Genomic DNA, 18,620 nt, shown 5'->3' with positions numbered 1-18,620 from the left:
TAAGTGAAGGCAAATAAAGATCTTAGTTTTGCATATAAATTTTTGAGGTAATAGCATTAAATCAATGAAGTTTTGGAGTGTAAGCATTTATCACGCAGTGGGAACTGTCGACTTAAAAGTTTCTCGTTTTGCTACATTGGATGCTGCACCATATATCCTAATCTTTATTGCCCCAACTTCTGGGGTTTTTTGTTTTTCTAATTTGGGTTGTTAAAACAACACTTTAAAACATAAATAAGTCAAATTGTTTTGGATTTCTTTTTATAAGTATTATTCACTTTCCCATCATAATTACTTATAGATTCTATATGCATCTTTTTCTAATTAAATCAGAATCATTCAGTCTTGATGGGTTTAGAAAACAGTACTTTAGTAGTTTTCTTGTTAGGTAGAAGCTAAAAAAGATCAACCCATTATTGGGTGAAATTTCAGACTGTTAAACCATGGGCTTATCAGCCTAAATCATAAGGCCCTTTCTGGGCCAAGCCTCAGAAACAAACAGAAAAATAACGCTCATATTTTCCAATCGTTTACTAGAAATGTAATCTTCACTCGTATTTTTCTAAATGTCAATCATATAATATAACCATTCGTGTTTCTTGTTTTGTACGTACACGTCTCATCTTATTTCCATTGTAAGAAATCCTACTAAGCTTTTATGCGACAACAATAAATTGCAGAGGTTGACATCAGCCGGCCAAATATGAATTTCAATGGTTGCAACCGTCTCTGACTATAAAGATCTAGAAAAATCTACAACACTGTGCGGAAAAATGATTGTATACACAAAGAAAAAGGGCCCATTTAGCACATATTTTAGAGCTCACAGTCTCTGAACAAATCAAAGAATTATACTCACATAAATTGACACCTATATAGGTCGACAAAAATTAAACCCCAAACACTTGTTGGGACCTGACTGGATTTCACCCAGATTAATAAACCATTGCCGTTTGGCATTAATTGATAGGACTACAATGCACTTCAAAATCTATGGTGGGATCCGAACCCACATGCAGGGAGGACCACATGAACCTATGGTTGCTGCAAGAAAGCAACAATCAGAATAGCTGTCTTTAAGGGGCTCAAACAGCCAAAGGAACTGCCATCCTAAGTTTACTGAATCTTTGGGGGGTCTTATAATCGAATAGGTAACCCATAATTGAGGTAAGTTCGAATGCGTCCATCCCAGCTTGCAGTAACAATGACAAGACCCCACTTGTGAGAACTTAACATGCTTTGATAAGCACTTTTCAAAACCTTTAACTCGAATTTGCACATGTCAGATGCAATCGTGGCCGGACTCGCATTGGGGAGTGTCTCTTCGGGCCAAGTTGCAGACCCCCTTGTCAAAGACTCCAACAGAACACGTGTAAGAGAGAAACAATCTGGTGAAGAGTGGGGCATTATTTGTTCCAGCTCCACCTTTGGATTGTGATGTTTCTGCACATTTGCAAGGCCATTTCTCTGCACATCCCCGCCCAATTCCGGGGATCTAAGCGTTCCAGGAATGGTTTCAATGCCACACCAAGGTATAGCAACTGATGCATTGTGGGAGAGGAAACTCTCACGAGACAAAATGGTCTTCGCTTTTGAACTGTTCTTCTCTTGATTGGTGTAATTCCAGATGTAGACATTAGAATCCTCACTAGCTGAGATGATCTGTTTTCCATCTTGGCTAAAAGTTGCAGAAATCTGACTTGTTGCAATCCGAAAGCCTGATGCTGGAAGATGAAATAAGCAAAATCATAAAAATGTTGTATTTCTAAAGATTTAAAATCATCCACTACCACCTTGAGTCATTACATAGGGAGAAACAATGTTCATCTCCACTCCAAGACTATTCAAGATGGTCATTTGTGAAACAACAGTTATAGGGCAGAGTAAAGTACTCACCCTTTAGCTTGCATGCAACATCTCTTCCAGACAAGACACGAACAAGTGAATCAGCTGAAGTGATGATCACTTTGCTTGGGTCACTAGGAGAGAACTAGAAAGTGAAACAACAATATGTAAGCCGTCACCCATAAAAAATGTAACGAAGAAGGAACGTTACATATGACAAAAATAGGAACAGAATTTAACCACCTCAAAGCCAGTTATCCTTTTTCCAGGTAGCTTCTTTTTGCCTTGTAAGCATATTGGTGCATCGAGTTGAAGTCGATTACCTGAAAAACAGAATGCATGATTAACTGAGGTTCAACCAGAAAATACCAGCAACGTAAGGTCTATTGGTGCAAAACTGTGCATATTTCTTGCAAAACTATACTAATTCAAATCTTTTGAGAAAGAAAACAGACCACCTTAGCAAGTTGGAAGAACTTTTGGTGCATGACATTTGCATAGAGCAAATCCACAGTTTTTATGACCTTATATACCATAAGTGAAGATAATTCAAGAATAATCTACAACATCCTGCCACAATCATCACTCATATCAACATATTTTCTCTTCTTGACCAGGATAGATTGGCAACAAGACTATCTCAAGCATAATCTTTATAATGGAAAATCATTTCCTCCAAATTCAAAAAAAGCCAGGAAAATAATCATAGAAAAGTCAGGCATTCAGGCCTCATTCTTTTAGTTATCCCCCAACTATCATAAATATTTATGAATCTCTTTAAGATTATATTTCTATATTCCTGCTGGCCAACTTCAAACCGATTGCTAAGACCACTTATCAAACATCCAACATCAGAATATATAAAGGTCACCACTGTAGGCACTAAACAGTTGTACAGCCACTATTTCCAACCCACTCAACAGCTAGAAACTCAGTCTTGGACTATTGGTCACTGGTAACTTTATAATGCTATCAAACTCAAAAAGCAATATCATATAACTACTTCAAACCAAACAAAGAAAAAAAACCTTTTACAGATCATATTATCAGCATATTCAAGGTTCAGTAGCACCATTAATGTGCAATGGAACTTCAAGGAAAACTATAAGAAAAATTTTGGCTTTTATACATGAACATACCTATGATTTCATAAAAGCGGCAGTTTCCAGTCATGGAGCCAACTATTCCTCCCTACAATAATCAATCAACGAGTTTTTTAATAAAACATATTAGATTTCAGGAGACAAACCCAAAATTTTAGACGCTAAAAGCAAAAAATTTGACAACTGCAAAAAAAAAAAAGGCAAAAAATTTGACAAACCTGTCCGTCAGGGCGATAACACACTGCAGTAACTATATCCCTTATATCAGTATAATCAATAACTCGACAGCGAAGCACTTCCCAAATGCGAACTTTTCCATCAATTGAACCACTGATGAAATAATTATCATCCACAGGGTTGAAGGCAACAGAAGTCACTACATTGATAATAAGAGTAACACAAATATTAATTTCACGTAATTTTAGAAAAGATAAAATCAGCTAACCAAGCAAAAAATATTTTAATCATCCATAATTTTTGTATGGCTTGGAATGGGGGGCAGAAGGAGGGTTAAGAGAGGCTTACCATAATTGTTATGAGAAAAAACCCTCAAGCATCTGTCATATCCCACTTGCCATAAACGAACAGTCTTGTCAACAGAGGATGACAGTAGAGACTGCAATAAAGAAGATATAATATCATTATTTGTAAATCAAGGAAAATTCCCAAGTTATATATATATTAAGGATGACAACATGCTATGTAGTATCCTTCAATTTCTTAAAAAAAATAAAATAGCAATCTAATGAGGAAGATGAAATCTAGGAACTTTACCCCTTTCTTAGACCATGAAAGAGCCAAAACTTCCCCACTGTGCCCCTGAAATTCATGCACAGGCTTCTCCAGAATTCGGAAGACCTTTGGTGGGAAAATGACGCAAGTTGAATCTGATGATCTCCTTAACCTCTTAATTTTATCTATATTTTCTTTATCCACATTGAGAGGAGTCAGCCTGGAAAGATGATTCATTCTGAAGTAGAGACATGAAGAATCAAGGTCTTGGATGTCCAATTTGTCTAAACTCTCATCCTCGACAACCTTCCACACACGAACAATACCATCTTCACCTGCAGTTGCCAAGTATTGCCCATCCAGACTAAACTTCATTGTCAAGATTGACCCTTCATGTGCTGTAAATTCTTGCCCACAATATAGGGAAGACAACTCCTTGGAACTCTTACTACATGGATGAACCCTGACTCTTTTCATCTTTTCCCCTGAAGCTGAGTCATGATTACCATGCTTCGATGCAACTTCAACATGTCTTTCAACAATATGAGCCATGGCACCTAATTTCCTTAACCAACTCTTTTTCACTTTCCTTCTCACATCAATTGAAGGCCTTCCCTCAACCTCTCTATGCAAGTGCAGCTCAACAAAAGGAGATGACATAGGGGTCCTGCCAAAGTCTTCAGAACTAACAGATTTACTTGAACCCCTTCCTTGTAAACAGCTGTTTGTTCCATTTTGAACCTGGTCAACCGCAAGCAATTCCACATGGCCATCCAAATTCTTGGCTTGATGTGCAAAACAATCCCCTTTTGAACAATTTTCAGCTGGTTCTTGAGCATCATTAGACCGAAAAGATACAAAAGACCGGTTGGATGATACCCCATCTTCGAGACCTGAAGTCCTCAACACAGCCCCACTATCTTGCGAGATTCTATCAATGCCCAATTCAATTTCATCACTATATGAACCACCCGGATCCTCTTGGGTAATTGAATTCCAATCTAAACTTAGACCCATCCATTTTCGGAATCTATGACGACGCTTATCGACACTTTCTGGGAACATAGACCAAAACTTGTACTGATCAAAACTATCCCAAAAGCCGTTGACTAGGCCAAAACCAGGACCAGAACCACATTCCTCAGAACAAACTGAACTGCTATCAGATACAGAAGAAATCTCCTCACGGGTATCAAAGAATTGATCCTCCTCTTCTTCAAAGTAACTCCCCATTATAGTTTTTCTCTCAATCCATGAAATCCTGAAACACTAAGCCACTGCTAAGTTTTCAAGGCTCTCAAGCGAACAAGGCAAAGCTGTTTTGTTTTCATATTTTTATTTTTATTATTTCAAGAAAAATCAATTAACAACATATAATCACCAACGAACTTCCAGGAAGAAACATAAAAGACAGATCTTTGCAACAAATTTTTTAACGCCAAAAAGCAAAGGAGGCTTTAAAACATTTGAACAGAACCAAGCACACGAAACAAAAATAAACAGAGATCAGAAACCAAAACAGAAGAAGATTTGCTCACCTGGGTCACCACGAGATGTTGGTCAAACCCCAGAATTCCACGGATTTCCCCACCTCTAAACAACCTCTTAGTCTTTCCCTTCTTCCTTTCTCTCGACAAAGAAAAGAGTTCGCCCTCAAGGAGACAGAAGGAGGAATTAAAAAGTAGCAGGAAAGTATAAATATGAAGGCAAAAATATGCCTCGTTATTGGCGTTAACGCGAAGGAGAGGAAGATCCTAATTCCTAAAGGTGATAGGTGGTGGTTTATTTGTTTCTGTGTATGTCTGTATCTGCTCTCTCTCTCTCTCTCTCCTGTCTTTGAAGTCAATCACTGCTAACTTAAATTGTTTAGTTTGTCCGGTGGAACTTCCTTCGGTCTCTTACACTCTCATCTCGGGCTTCACCGAGCAACTAACGACTTCATTTTAACGGTTGCTGTTCTTCATTGCAATAGTGTATCAGCCTTTTTACCATTTCTTCTTTAAATTTGGAAGTCAGAAGTTGGTGAAATTTTCTTTTTCCTTGCACAATTAACTCTCCTATCTTTCTCCTAGTCACGTAATTATCAATATATAAATATAAATAAATATAAGAATATACTTAGGTAGTATATTTTATAAACCTTCCCAATCCCAGCGCAAGTTGTAATGATCTTACACTAACCTAACCTTCACCTACTTTGCTTTTTCGTTTCATAAACTCTCATTTATCCGAACGGAGTGAAATCTGGAGGGTTCATTAATTAGACTTTAGATCGCTTTATCTGATGTAATTTTGTTCACCTATACACTAAAACTCAAATCAATTTTTTTTAAAAAGAAAAAATATATTTTTTTATTATATATATTTTGGACAAAGCCATAAAGAAGAAGAAACACTGTAATTATCCTCTTTAAAAAAGTTTGAGTCCAAGTTTCAAATTTTCGCTTTCTTTGTACTTTTCCCATATTTATACCCAAAAAAAATGTTTGAATATTGGAAAATAACAAGCCAGATTTGTTATACTGCCGACTTGAATTAAATCATAAAACTAACGGCTATTGTTCAATCAAATTGATTAGATTTTTTTTAATAGTATATGTTTGAACACTATATTTAATTAAAATATCTGTTTCCTCTTATTACTTTGGTGATCATGTAATTTTCAATTTTGGCTTGTGATGAAGGAATGTGACTATGTTTGTGTGTGTGTGTGACACCTACATCAATAATCAAGTGGCAAACTATATACATAGTGATGATCATGATTTTATTTTATTTTATTTTATTTTTGGTATAGATGATCATGATTTTATTCACAAACGTGCTCATGGGTTTTGCTTTAATGGCTAGACTAGATAATAATGAATTAAATGTGTAGAGGATGTCAACCAATGTTTTCATAGCCTTTTTATTAATTACTTTTACTTAGCACTATGGTGAGTGAAATCAAATTAGATTAATTATTTATCTAAATTAAATATAATTTGGATAAAACAGTTCGGTCTGATTGATTCATTGAATCAGTTGATCCAAAATATTAGATCCATTTCGTATTTTAATTCATTCTCAATTTTAAAATTTTTAAATCAATCTATCCAAAAAACTAAACTAATTTTTTATATATATTAATATATATAATATTTTTTATATATTAAGAAGAATTGATAGTAAACTTAATTAATAATAAATTTAAAATATATTAATTTATTATATATACGTATATAAGTCAATCATAAGAATTTAATTTTAGTTATATATTTATTTATTGATATGTATTAATATGAAATTACAAGTTATATATTTTAAATGATATAACTTATATGTTAATATTATAATATATAATAGTAAATATCATACATATTAATATGTTAAAATTATTATATTTTAGTAATATTTCGTAATATTAAATATTATCAATATATATAATTGTATAAATATTATATATACATATATTTAATTTATATATATACATTACTCTAATTTATAATAAATTTTATTTATTTGATTACACTTAATAACTTTATTAGTTATTACCTTAATTTTTATAACATATTATTTATATAAATTTTGATATAAAAATTAAAATATTATAACATAAAAGTTATGTCATTAATTTGATAAATATAGTAAAATAATATATTATATATAAATATATTTAATTTATGTATAACTTGTATATATTATAATTATGGATAAAGTTTATAAATTTTAATATTATAATTTGTAAACAATAATGATAAAATTTTAATCCATTTGTCAAAAATCAAACTAATTAAACTAATTATATGTTCGGTCAATTTGATTATCTTTTATATTTAATTAATTTTTAAAAAATATTTAATCTATTTGATTTTTAAGAATGACCAAGCAAACTATACAACCAATTCATTTGTTGCACTAAATTTTCCGTCACAAGCGAGTGATTATATAAACTTCGGATAACTAATTGATAAAAGATTAAAAGCAAACTCCCCCTTTACTCAATGGATAATGCTTATCCTCAATTAATGACTAATGTAATGTGTAATTTTTTCTACAAAATGGCAACAAAAAAAATAGTAATCTACTTAAAAAAGAAATTGAACAAAATTGAATTTTTTTATTGAAGATGGATAGGTGTTGTTGTCGATATCAACTCAAAAAAATTAAATTAAAAAAAATATAGAAGTGGTCACGCAAGCCAAAAGCGTGCAAAGAAAAAAAGAAAAAGATTTGGGTTGTCAAGTGTCAACCGAGTCTTGTCCACCAGCCGGATGATAATGCCAGGTCGCCAAGAAAATGCTATTGGATGCGTCATTTCATTTTTGTGTGACTGCCATTTTAGGTTGACCAGAAATTGCCTGTCTGCCAAGTTTGTGAAATAGCTGCGATTCTCTGCCGTGTCTTTGTGAATAAGTTTGACTTTCAATTTTGTCCATCTCTCCTCGTCTTTGCTGCGATGTTTCCTTTCCCACTGACGGGGCCCTGCTTCGGAGCTGAAATTTCGAAAGAAAACCATAACACAAAAGCAATAAATTGAAATTTAATATAACCTTGTTTCCACCTTAATTATGATTAATATACCATCATAGTATCTTTAAAATATTGTAGTCACGGTTCTTTGTAAAGTTATATATGACATCCTTTATTTCAAACTGGAAAGAAACTGGTCCTGTCTAACATATATATTTCAAGCTTGTTGCACCAAACATTTCCCTTTAAGGTTATGCAGCTAGAAGTAAGTGAACAACATTGAATTGCTTAGTGAGAACTGGAAAACTTAATTTCAACTGAATAAAAATGGAAACTAGTTCCTGAGGCCATAATTAATTAGGAGAAACTAGAAATGTCTGCTGATCAACTAAGAGATTCAGTGGCTCTTATAGCTTGGCCATTTGATGATGAATAAGTTGGTTGCAGCTTTTTGGAGACAATAACTCATCAGTGTTACAACGACACTTCCTTTGTCTCCCACCCAGAAAAAAGGAAACAAAAAAATCTCTCCCCCAAGTATTCTATCCTCTTATAAGCAGATCGGTCACTCTTGAGACTCAAGTTGAACCGTTGAGAAGATGATGATAGGTTTTAGAGTTTGTACTGATATTTTTATTTTATTATTATTATTAGAGTCGGATCATCGGAATAGCATCATCATCCTTTCAAATCTTGGTATGATTAACATCGGCAACCGACCACCTTTTTTTTTTGTAATGGAGATTGCAGGAGTATTTATGAAGTATAAACATTAATATCCGCTAATTCTTGGGACAAACTTGGTCAAACTTGGATTTTTTGACTTGAACAAGTAGCTTAGAAAAAGAGTATTTTGTGGAGAGTTGTTGGACCGACAGCATATTATTAAAATGGTAGCATTCTTATTAAATGCTGCCCCTTTCCGTGCTAGTGCTAGTATTAGTTTACCTATATGATTGGGGGAAGTTTTTTGGACCGTCTTGCGTTGTACCGATCTACAGAAAAGAGGCCCAACAAAAAAGAGCGAAAGTAAAATTGTGAAGAGTTTCCTTTTACATTTTTGGACTGACAAGCCAAGATTCTTACGTTGTTTAAAGGGCTTAGCATCATGGAAATGAACTAATATTCTCGAAACCTTCTGCACGCTGTCTGAATCCTGACGCAGAGCCCCTTCACAGCGAAGCAAAAGGGAGTGAGGAAATTGACACCCACATCGACAAGATAAGGGCCTAATGGCCCATATGGATTTCAAGTTGAAGCGTAGTCCATTGCCTTCTCTATGGTTCATCCCACGTCTAAAAAGAATTAGTGCTAATTTCAATCTCAATTCTTGCGAAGCAAGGAAAGACATTAGATTGAAACTAAGCTTTATATGATCATAACAAACATTTAAATATGGAAATTCAAGGTTCTTCTTCTCCATCATCTTCTTTCCCCATTTGCACTCTACAGTCCCCTTACAAGTTAGGATGGAGGAGGAAAGAAGGCTATTGGAAATAGGCCTGGTGGTCCAAAACAAGGGGTCATTCCGTCCCCAGTTTGGGACAATTGTGGGCTTTGCACTCCTTCCTCAACGTACATGCCGTAGTGGCCACAAGGCCCTCCTGGCAACCAGCCATGTGGCTTCACTTTTTGAGCAAATAGTACCCTGGATTTGGTCTCCAATCAAAATGCTGGCAGAGAAAATATAGTACTACTACTTTTATTTCCACAGTATAAATGACCACCAATTCAGTTGCTCTGTCTATATCACTCTCTTCTGCATGTGAAAATCTAAGAATTCCATTAAGAAGTTGCATCTATTTCTATCACTATAATTTAGATATCATATCGATAATTTCATTAAAATTTAAAAATCAAATGTGTAGTTGACCCTTCAACATTAAGATTTAGAGATACTCTTTAACATCATCATGTAGCTAACATGGAATTCATCAATGTCAAGCCAATCAAGCTTTCATTTCCTTTTCTTGAATAAATTACTCTAGAATTTGAAAGTCTGTGTTTGAATTTCTCCAATGCATTAAAAATTTGTTCTCAGACTTTCAAACTTGTATGCTCTTTAATAAGTTTCAAAGATTTGTTTTACGACCCTAAAGGGCGACTTCCTAAATAGGATTGCATGACTTTACACTTTGAAACTTCACTCGTTTGAGGCCAGAAAGGTATAGGTTGTTGATGTGGTCCCTCAGACCTAGGGGGTGGCGCCGGCCTCTACGATGGCAATCATGGTATCCCTTCCTTCTCTCACAGTGCTTTTGCAAAGCCGCGTTTGGCTCCCCACAAATTATTGAAGTTTCAACGCATTCTTAACAATGTGCACCACAAGCCCACCATTCCCCATGCTTACCCACAGTTGAAATTCCTTTGATCAAATTGGATCCGCGATCAACATCTCTCCATGGCCCACAAAACTCATTCTCTGTCTACTAGTACTAAAAATCAACACATACATTTTTTCCTCCCATTTAATATGCCACCGAGAATATAACTTCTGGGTGGAGATCAAACTCATCAGAGATTTAGTGGGTCCCGATCAGAAGATATCCTTGCCACCACCTTCCCAAAAGAACCAAATGCCCCCCCGCCCCCAATCAAACGGCTCAAATAATCAATCAGTTTCACATTGATTTAAAACTTTTGCTTTGACTAAACAACTATATACGTAGGGTGTAATATAGTGCCGTGGTATGACAAAAGTAATCAAGTTGAATAAAGTATAGTAGTAAAACTTTTATACTGGGATACAATATAAATTTATGGATGACGTGGAATGCACTAGCTAGCTCACATGCGGTCCACGTCAAAGATGGGGTCAGTCACGTGACATGATGAAGGGCAAGGGTGGGGAATTTTTTCTTTGTTTTTTTTTCTGGTTTGGTTTTTTGATCAGACGGCTGTGGTTGGATTCTTTGCTTGGTTGGGTAGGAATAGCAGATGGAGCATGCGCATGGAAATGGGGTCCACTCAAAAACACCACTACCGCCCACTTGTTCCCATCACAAACGCAGCCCTCAGCTCCCGACCTGCCGCACTTTTCTTTTCTTTTCTTTTAATAAGAAAATATTTTCTGACTTTCAAATTAAAGAGAGGCGTTTACGTTGGTTTTGGGTGGGTGCTATTTTTGGTGGGTCCATTACGTTGGAGATGCCCCACATCTGACGGCTTCAATACGCCGCCATTCACTACTACTCTAGAGTAGAGTACATAGTACAGCAAAATAGGTACTAAAACTAGAGCTATGCTGTATTCATGGATACTTTGAGTACGGATATAACAATTAATAAATATGTGATTTATTTACTATTTTTAATTAATTAAAAATGTCGATTAGTTCAACACTTGTTTTTTTTTTGAAGTTTTTTTAATAAAATATGGGATGCTTTCACTTTTAAAGTAGAGTATAAAAATATAATTTTTTTATTGTGAATTTACATTTAAAATAACTTTAATGAACTGATGCTTAAATGTAATTTTTATGATCAAAACGAAAAAAAATTAATTAATTGAATCAACAGTTATTAATTATCAATTTTCTAGTTATCATTACTACTTCGTAACTTGTTAATGGATAAAAGAAAAGCAAAGAAAACACTTAAATTGAGTTAGCTAGGAAGCTAAAGCCCAAGCTCTCCATTGCTACCTCGAAGAAGAAGATGGATGAACCGTTGGAATCTAACTTGAAGTTTTACCTAAACGGAGATAAAGAAAATATATTGCAACTAGTTATTATATATTAGCAAAATTTACCATCTTAATAGATGTGAATAGACGCAAGTTATAACATTTTTCCATTTAAGGGTAAAGGACACGTGGAATATAGCACTATAAATGTACCACATGACAATGGTCACATTTTAATATAAGCTTACTGATTTTGTACAGTTCACAAGTCTATGAGTTTCCCCCTCTTGGCCGTCACCTTATGAAATTAGGGTGTAGTCATAAATGAAGCCCCGACTTGCCCGAGTTTGTTGGCTTACATTAATTTGTTCAAGTTAATAGGTCTATTTATAAAATCACGTCTATCTAGGTTTTTGGCACATATTTTTAATTCAATTAACAAAAGAAAAGCACTACAAATTACAAAAACTAAAAAGCGAACATGAATTCTTTGCATTTAATGATGGATGAGATGACACCCGTGGATCCAATGATAGTACAGGCCGCGGAATTTGCTTACAAGATTGAAGGCTATTGCATTGTCCAGCAAATGACTCAACAACTCGCTTAATCAGTTTCTAATTGAAACAAATCAAATTAACAGTGAATGAAGGTTATTCAACTAATTGCCATATATTATATGTCGCTTAATCATCGCCTTCACTGTCCAAAATGACAAAAGAACTCAGAAACACATCTTTCTATTGTGGACATTCCGCAGCACAACAATGTCAATTTATGCATGGGATTAATTACTATTAATTTGTTGGCAATAATCAAGGAGCCCGTTTGCCAAACAAGCCTAATTCGCAATGATCCTCCAATCTCATTATGTTTTTCGTTTTTTGCCCCCCACTTTCTTCCTTAGCTTAGAACGTTATGATTGATCTAGTCAAGCCCAGTGGATGTTAACCACGTGTGCATGAAAAAAATCATAGCTCCAAGTGATGTGGTATTGGATGGGCCCGCATTAGGAGGTAAAATTAGGTACGATTATGATATGATATTGCAGGAGTTTTGTTCAAAAAGATAACCACGTGGCCCAACCGATGATGGATGGAGGTCCCATTTTAATCAATCACAGTCATCATGACCAAAGGGAATCGAGCCAATCACGACCGTTCAATCATGTAGCTTAAGGATGTGGTCCTTATTTCTTTTGGTCACTTGATCTTTAGCAAAACCCTAGTCTTAAGTGACAAGTGAAATAAACTGATTTGCATGTGAACGGTTAAGGGAGCGTTTGCGGTAGAGGTTTTTTTTTTTTTTTTGTGAATAGTAGATTTGGGCTTGAAAGATTTTCTTATGGTTAATGGCATTGGCTCCTTCTGCGGTTTAAGATCAGACAGTTTGATAAGGTCAAACTGACCGACTTAGTAAGCTGCTGTCGTAGTTCGAGATAACATAAGTTTGGACAAAAACAAAAAGAACATTCGTCTAACCTAACCAAGTGTTTATGGTGAATAATGTGTGGAGGGAACAATTTAAAAAGTAATGGATTTGAAGTTAAATAATGGCGGAAAGAGACGAAAAAGGAAAAGGTTAGAAAGAATTAAAAGTATACGAAAAGGATATAGGTAGTATATAGGAGTAATATATAATAGAAATAAGAGGCAATAAACTACAATCATAACCGTGTTATATGTTGTAATGAGGCAATCTTGCTGAGTCTTTTCACGTGTAAATTACTTTTATTTGCTTCTTGTAATGAATTTGATTTTATTATGTCAAAGTTCTTTTGAGAAAAGTTTTCCACTATGATCATTAGAGTACGTTCTCTATTTATCCTAATGTAAGAGAAAAGCCAAAAAGAAAAAGAAAGAAAGAAAAAAAAGAAAAGGGCAAAGCTGCTTCCTCAGATGGGATAATGCATTCAACTTCTTGTATGTTTTTTTCTTTTGAAAAAGAGCTGAAAATACAATCGAACTTTCCTTCAATGTTCAATATATATATAAGTAGGGAAAATGGGAAATCTCTCTTTGTTCCATGGCTATGCAAAGGACACGCCATTAATTTTCTCTTTTGTCTTTTCAACAAGCCCTGAGCATGCGATATCGTTATTGGAGAATAGCATTAACTTGTCATATATATATGGTTGCCTTGATGCAAGCCCTGTTCTTGGTGGATTATGTGCAGGGAGTGTTGCAGGAAATTGGTGATGACAGGTTGAGAGCAAATGGCTGGCTACAAGCTAAGTCATTGCCTAGTATTACCAAGATCAGCACAAGAGGAATGTGGATCCTGAGTCACTTTACGTGCATGCTAGCTAGCTCCAGGCAGAAAAGGGGACCGTCCTTGAATAAATTTATATTATTAAAGTGGTGTCATTACATTGCATTACATGTTCCATGGACCAATTCACCTTCTGCATTTAAAAGCGTTGGGACCCAAAATTGTCGTTGAATATTTTTGCCTCTTTCTTCACTCAAAATATTATTCATTAAATATGTGTGTGACTGTTGCGGGCTTGTATCCTGATCAAAGCTCAAGCAGCAGTTAATGATCTTTTCAATGGATAATTTCTTTCATCAACTTTTTTCGTTTTGTCCTTTGCTTTTCGTCTTCCCATTTTCTACTAAAACTAGTCAACCTAAGTCAGAGAAAAACGAACAGAACAAATTGGGTTTTAGGGATGGCATTATGGTATAGAACAAGCTGACACAAAATTTTTTGAGAAAAATCAGATGATTTGGTCAGAAAGGGGAAGGCCATCCACCACATGATATATATGTAAGCATACACACATAAACCACCCACATTTTTTATTCACAAAAACTAGATAAAAATTTATTATAATATTTGCAGAAACAAATATTCCCACTTAGGAGTTATTATATGGAATAAAAGACACATGTAATATATATTTAGTGTTAGACACAGAAGCCCATCTCCCTCTCTTTCTTTCTCTCTCTAATGTACACACAACCCATAAAGCAAGGTGATACATACATAGAACGTCCTCAAAAACCAGCAAACAATTCATTTTACTCTGCTTTTGAAACCAGTTTCGAGAGAAAACTGTTTACTCCTTTTCCTTCTTATACTGAAGAGATACTATTCATTTTCCTTCTTCTTCAGTTTCATCCATGGATACTGCTAAATGGCCACAGGTAGAGAGATCTATCACCTGCCTCTTATTTCTCTATGAGACCCTTTTGGCTTTTCAAAGGAATAATTTAGAGTCAAATTGTATGTTTTATTTTTTTTTCTTGTTTAATGGGTACTTTTCTTTGCAAAAGATGATGGTGTTCATATTGTAGAAAAGAAAAAGGGTGATGGTTTTCATGGCTATAGTTGAAGTCCCCACTCAATTGGATTTGGTTTTTATCAGTTCTTCAACATTTTGCACTTTATCTGTCTCTTTTGCATATGAGATAAAGGAAAGGAGTTAGGAGCTCTTTATATTTTTCTTTTATTTTTCACCTTTCTTTTCTCTTTTCTATTTGGCTGTTATAATCTTGGAAAGTGTAAAGCAGTTAACCCGTTTGGTTTTTTTCGTTTGTCTGCTATATATTCAGTTTAATCGTCAGTTTTTTCAGTGCTGATCATCTTTCTGTCAGCTTGAAGTTATTGCTTCTCTTTTGATGTGTGTTTTTCATATACCCTTCTTTTTGCTTTATGTTGTTCGTCTTTCTAGGAGATTGTGGTGAAACCGATAGAAGAGATAGTCACAAATACATGTCCAAAGCCTGCAGCTTTAGAGAGGAAGGCAAGGCCTCAAAAGGAACAAGCTTTGAATTGTCCCAGGTGCAATTCCACTAACACCAAGTTCTGCTACTACAACAACTACAGTCTCACACAGCCTAGGTACTTCTGCAAAACTTGTAGAAGGTACTGGACTGAAGGTGGTTCCCTCAGAAATATTCCTGTTGGAGGTGGTTCAAGAAAGAACAAGAGATCAGCTTCTTCGTCTTCATCATCATCATCATCATCATCCAAAAAGCTTCCTGATCTGGTTACACCACCAAGCTTGTCACAGTCTTCTACTCAAAACCCTAAGATCCAGGACGGCCAAGATCTCAACCTAGCTTTCCCAGCCAGTCAAGGTTACAGAAGTATGTCTGAATTGGTTCAAGTTCCCAATAGCGTAGAGAACAATAAGAGCCAAATTCCTTCTTCCTCATCCCCTACATCTCAACTTTCAGCTTTGGAGTTGCTAACCGGAATCTCTTCTAGGGGGTTGAATTCTTTCCTTCCCATGTCAGTTCCAGATCCAAACACAGTTTATACATCTGGGTTTCCTATGCAAGAATTTAAACCAACGCTAAATTTCTCTCTGGATGGGCTTGGGAGTGGTTATGGGAGTCTCCAAGGAGTTCAAGAGACAACGGGGAGGCTTTTGTTTCCATTTGAAGATCTAAAGCAAGTCTCAAGCACAACTGAAATTGAGCAAAATAAAGAGCAAGGAGATTCAGCTGGATATTGGACTGGAATGTTAGGTGGAGGATCATGGTAAAGAAGATGAAAAGTAATATGGGTCTTTTCTTTTTTTTTCTCTTTCTTTTTCTTTCCCCTGGGTTTTCTTTTTAACTTTTTATTAATTTGTTAAGGTGGGTGACTTGTTTGGATTTCTTCATTACTAACAGATAGGAATACATGGGTTTCTTTCTCCCTATAATCCTTCTTTTTTCTCCTTAATTGTCTCCATTTACTATTTAATTTTGGTGGGAATTTGAAGCTTTTTTTTTAGGTTGGCTTCACTAAGGGTGACATGGGATATACTGTGTTATGGTAGAAGAAGATATCAAGCTAAGCCCAGAAGTTTTTTAGGGTAACATGTAGGAGAGAGAGGCATGCCCTACGCCCTTTATTACAGGTTGATATTCTCCTACCTAGAGAGCAGAAAGGCAACCCTATACGTCATTGGTTGGCTTGGTACAAGTACAAAAAAAAAATAATGTATATTGTTCAAGTTTGTAAGGAATTAATTCCTGGTTGGAAATTAAAGACTGTTCATTAGTTTCTAATGTCGATCTAGCAAACAAATTGTTGTTGTTAATAATCTTGAATCTCCAATTGATTCCATGAATGGGAACTTTAAATTCTCTCCATCTCTTCTTTTCTATTGTAGACAGGCTTTCAGATTATATGTACTGAAACATAAGAGGCTTTCAGAATATGGCATCATCACCAAAGAGATACATTCAATCCAGAAAACAAACCCTTTTTGCGGCTTTATCCGTGAAAGCAAGTGGAGGGGGGAGCTTAGAGAGGAGAAGTGCCAGGTAAGAAATCTGATCTTTCCACATGCCATATTGTGAATTTGTAATAAAGTATTCCTGAATGAATGGTAGTAACTGAAAGTTTGTGTTATTCTGGAAGCTGTAGACCCAGCTTGCCTCAATCCGAAAGCTCACCTACTGGTTTTCTATATCCAAACAGTTTTGAAGACTCCCGCACAAGAAGCCCCATTTGCCATGTGAGTGATCATTGCTTCCATGCCACCCTCTCTTTACCCTTTTTCTAATTGAAGGATTGAGAAAGATCTGACGGAGCCTCCTTTCTTTGGTCTCGAAGGGGGACCCACAAACATTCCCCTCGACAAGTGTGCTGAAAGAATAATACACCCCACTATGGTTGATCAATCCGGATCTAGACCCCTTTATTAATTTGTTAGTTCAATTTTGTTCTTTGCTGTAAGCCACTTAGTGTGCATAATATCTGGCAAATGGCAAATGTCTTAAGGCTCTCTATCATGGAAGTCTTTTTCCCCTCTGCCAAAATTATTTTAAGTTAATGACCTGTTGATCCTACTTTACTTTCTCCACGGCCTGTTTAGGAAACCAGAATATCCAGCCACCCCACGTTACATTTTTGTCTAAACAACAAGAATGCATGACAATACATTATTCCCTTAACAACAAGGTTGGAGCTCCAGATTCAAATGTTTCCTTAGCAAGGAAGCTAGTTATGGAAAGAGCACAGGGAAAATGGAAAGGCCAAATTATAGAAACAACTCTTGTATTTTTGTTGTCTGAGATAGGTGATCTGATATAAGACCTCCAACCACCTGCAGGACGACCTATGTTTTGCACTTAACCAAACTCATTTTCCTTGCACTTGAAAAAAAAAGGGATATTCGAATTCATATAAATAAAGTGCCTGAAGTAGCCAAATGTTGCATGAATATTCTGATCTTCTTTAATTGTAAATATCAAAGGATTGCTTGGCTTCCATAGAATAATAGTATAATCTTATTCCTTCAGTCATGTGTTGAAATTAAGTATCAAATGCAACTAAAACGTCATTGTTCCATGATGACTCAAGTAAAATAATCTTAATAAAAAAAACAACAGTCTTTTCTATATACATAACAAAAAAAAAAAAACAGTTATCTTTATCTTGTCTGAGCGGCCTGAACCTTAGAAACGTGTTGTCGAAAACCACAGGGTTCTTTTTGACATATGATCAACGGGTTGCGTCGCGTATACCAATTTAGCTTGCGATTCAAGTCATTGTATTTCACTCAAGGCTTCATGGGCCAGTGACCCACTGCCGACATGTACATGTCCTTCCACTGTAAGATTGGATGCAGCCGCTATTCATCAAGACCAGCTTGCTATTAGTTTTCTTTTTTCCACATAAGGAAAGGGACTGAGAATTTGAATTCGAATGTTACACCTCGATCCTATTAAAAGAATATTAATGATAATGGTCAAAAACACTACCATGGTTTAATTCGAAGTTATGTTATGAGAGCAACTCATGTCCTTGTCAGCTTTGATCAGATACTTGTATCAGCACTTGGGTCTATTCAAGGCGAGGAAAATTGGAGTCAGACTTGGACAATAATGAACAAAAATGCTCATTACTCTCTCGGATTCT

The 18,620-nt window shown here is 35.4% G+C and overlaps 2 protein-coding genes across 5 annotated transcripts; one reads left to right on the top strand and one right to left on the bottom strand.

Annotated features, from left to right (window-relative positions):
• On the bottom strand, positions 705–5,703 carry LOC18606010. 2 transcript variants are annotated; one of them, XM_007039386.2, is made up of 8 exons: positions 5,219–5,702; positions 3,723–4,941; positions 3,474–3,564; positions 3,167–3,324; positions 2,985–3,036; positions 2,089–2,168; positions 1,897–1,990; positions 705–1,724 (listed from the first exon to the last, which is right to left on the bottom strand). In XM_007039386.2, the coding sequence occupies exons 2-8, from the start codon at positions 4,911–4,913 to the stop codon at positions 1,138–1,140; spliced, it is 2,253 nt and encodes a 750-aa protein (XP_007039448.2). In that variant the 5' UTR covers positions 4,914–4,941; positions 5,219–5,702; the 3' UTR covers positions 705–1,137. The 2 variants fall into 2 exon arrangements, with proteins under 2 accessions (XP_007039448.2, XP_017973690.1); XM_018118201.1 differs by having other exon boundaries at positions 3,723–5,703.
• LOC18606009 (dof zinc finger protein DOF4.6) lies at positions 14,638–17,516 on the top strand. 3 transcript variants are annotated; one of them, XM_018117959.1, is made up of 3 exons: positions 14,638–14,905; positions 15,433–17,020; positions 17,178–17,516. In XM_018117959.1, exons 1-2 carry the CDS (start codon positions 14,882–14,884, stop codon positions 16,249–16,251), a joined length of 843 nt encoding a protein of 280 aa, XP_017973448.1. In that variant the 5' UTR covers positions 14,638–14,881; the 3' UTR covers positions 16,252–17,020; positions 17,178–17,516. The 3 variants fall into 3 exon arrangements, with proteins under 3 accessions (XP_017973448.1, XP_017973449.1, XP_017973450.1); XM_018117960.1 differs by having other exon boundaries at positions 17,124–17,516; XM_018117961.1 differs by having other exon boundaries at positions 17,118–17,516.

The sequence above is a fragment of the Theobroma cacao genome, chromosome 3, assembly GCF_000208745.1.
Source record: "Theobroma cacao cultivar B97-61/B2 chromosome 3, Criollo_cocoa_genome_V2, whole genome shotgun sequence".
Classification (NCBI taxonomy): domain Eukaryota; kingdom Viridiplantae; phylum Streptophyta; class Magnoliopsida; order Malvales; family Malvaceae; genus Theobroma; species Theobroma cacao.
This window is presented reverse-complemented; position numbering and strand designations above follow the sequence as displayed.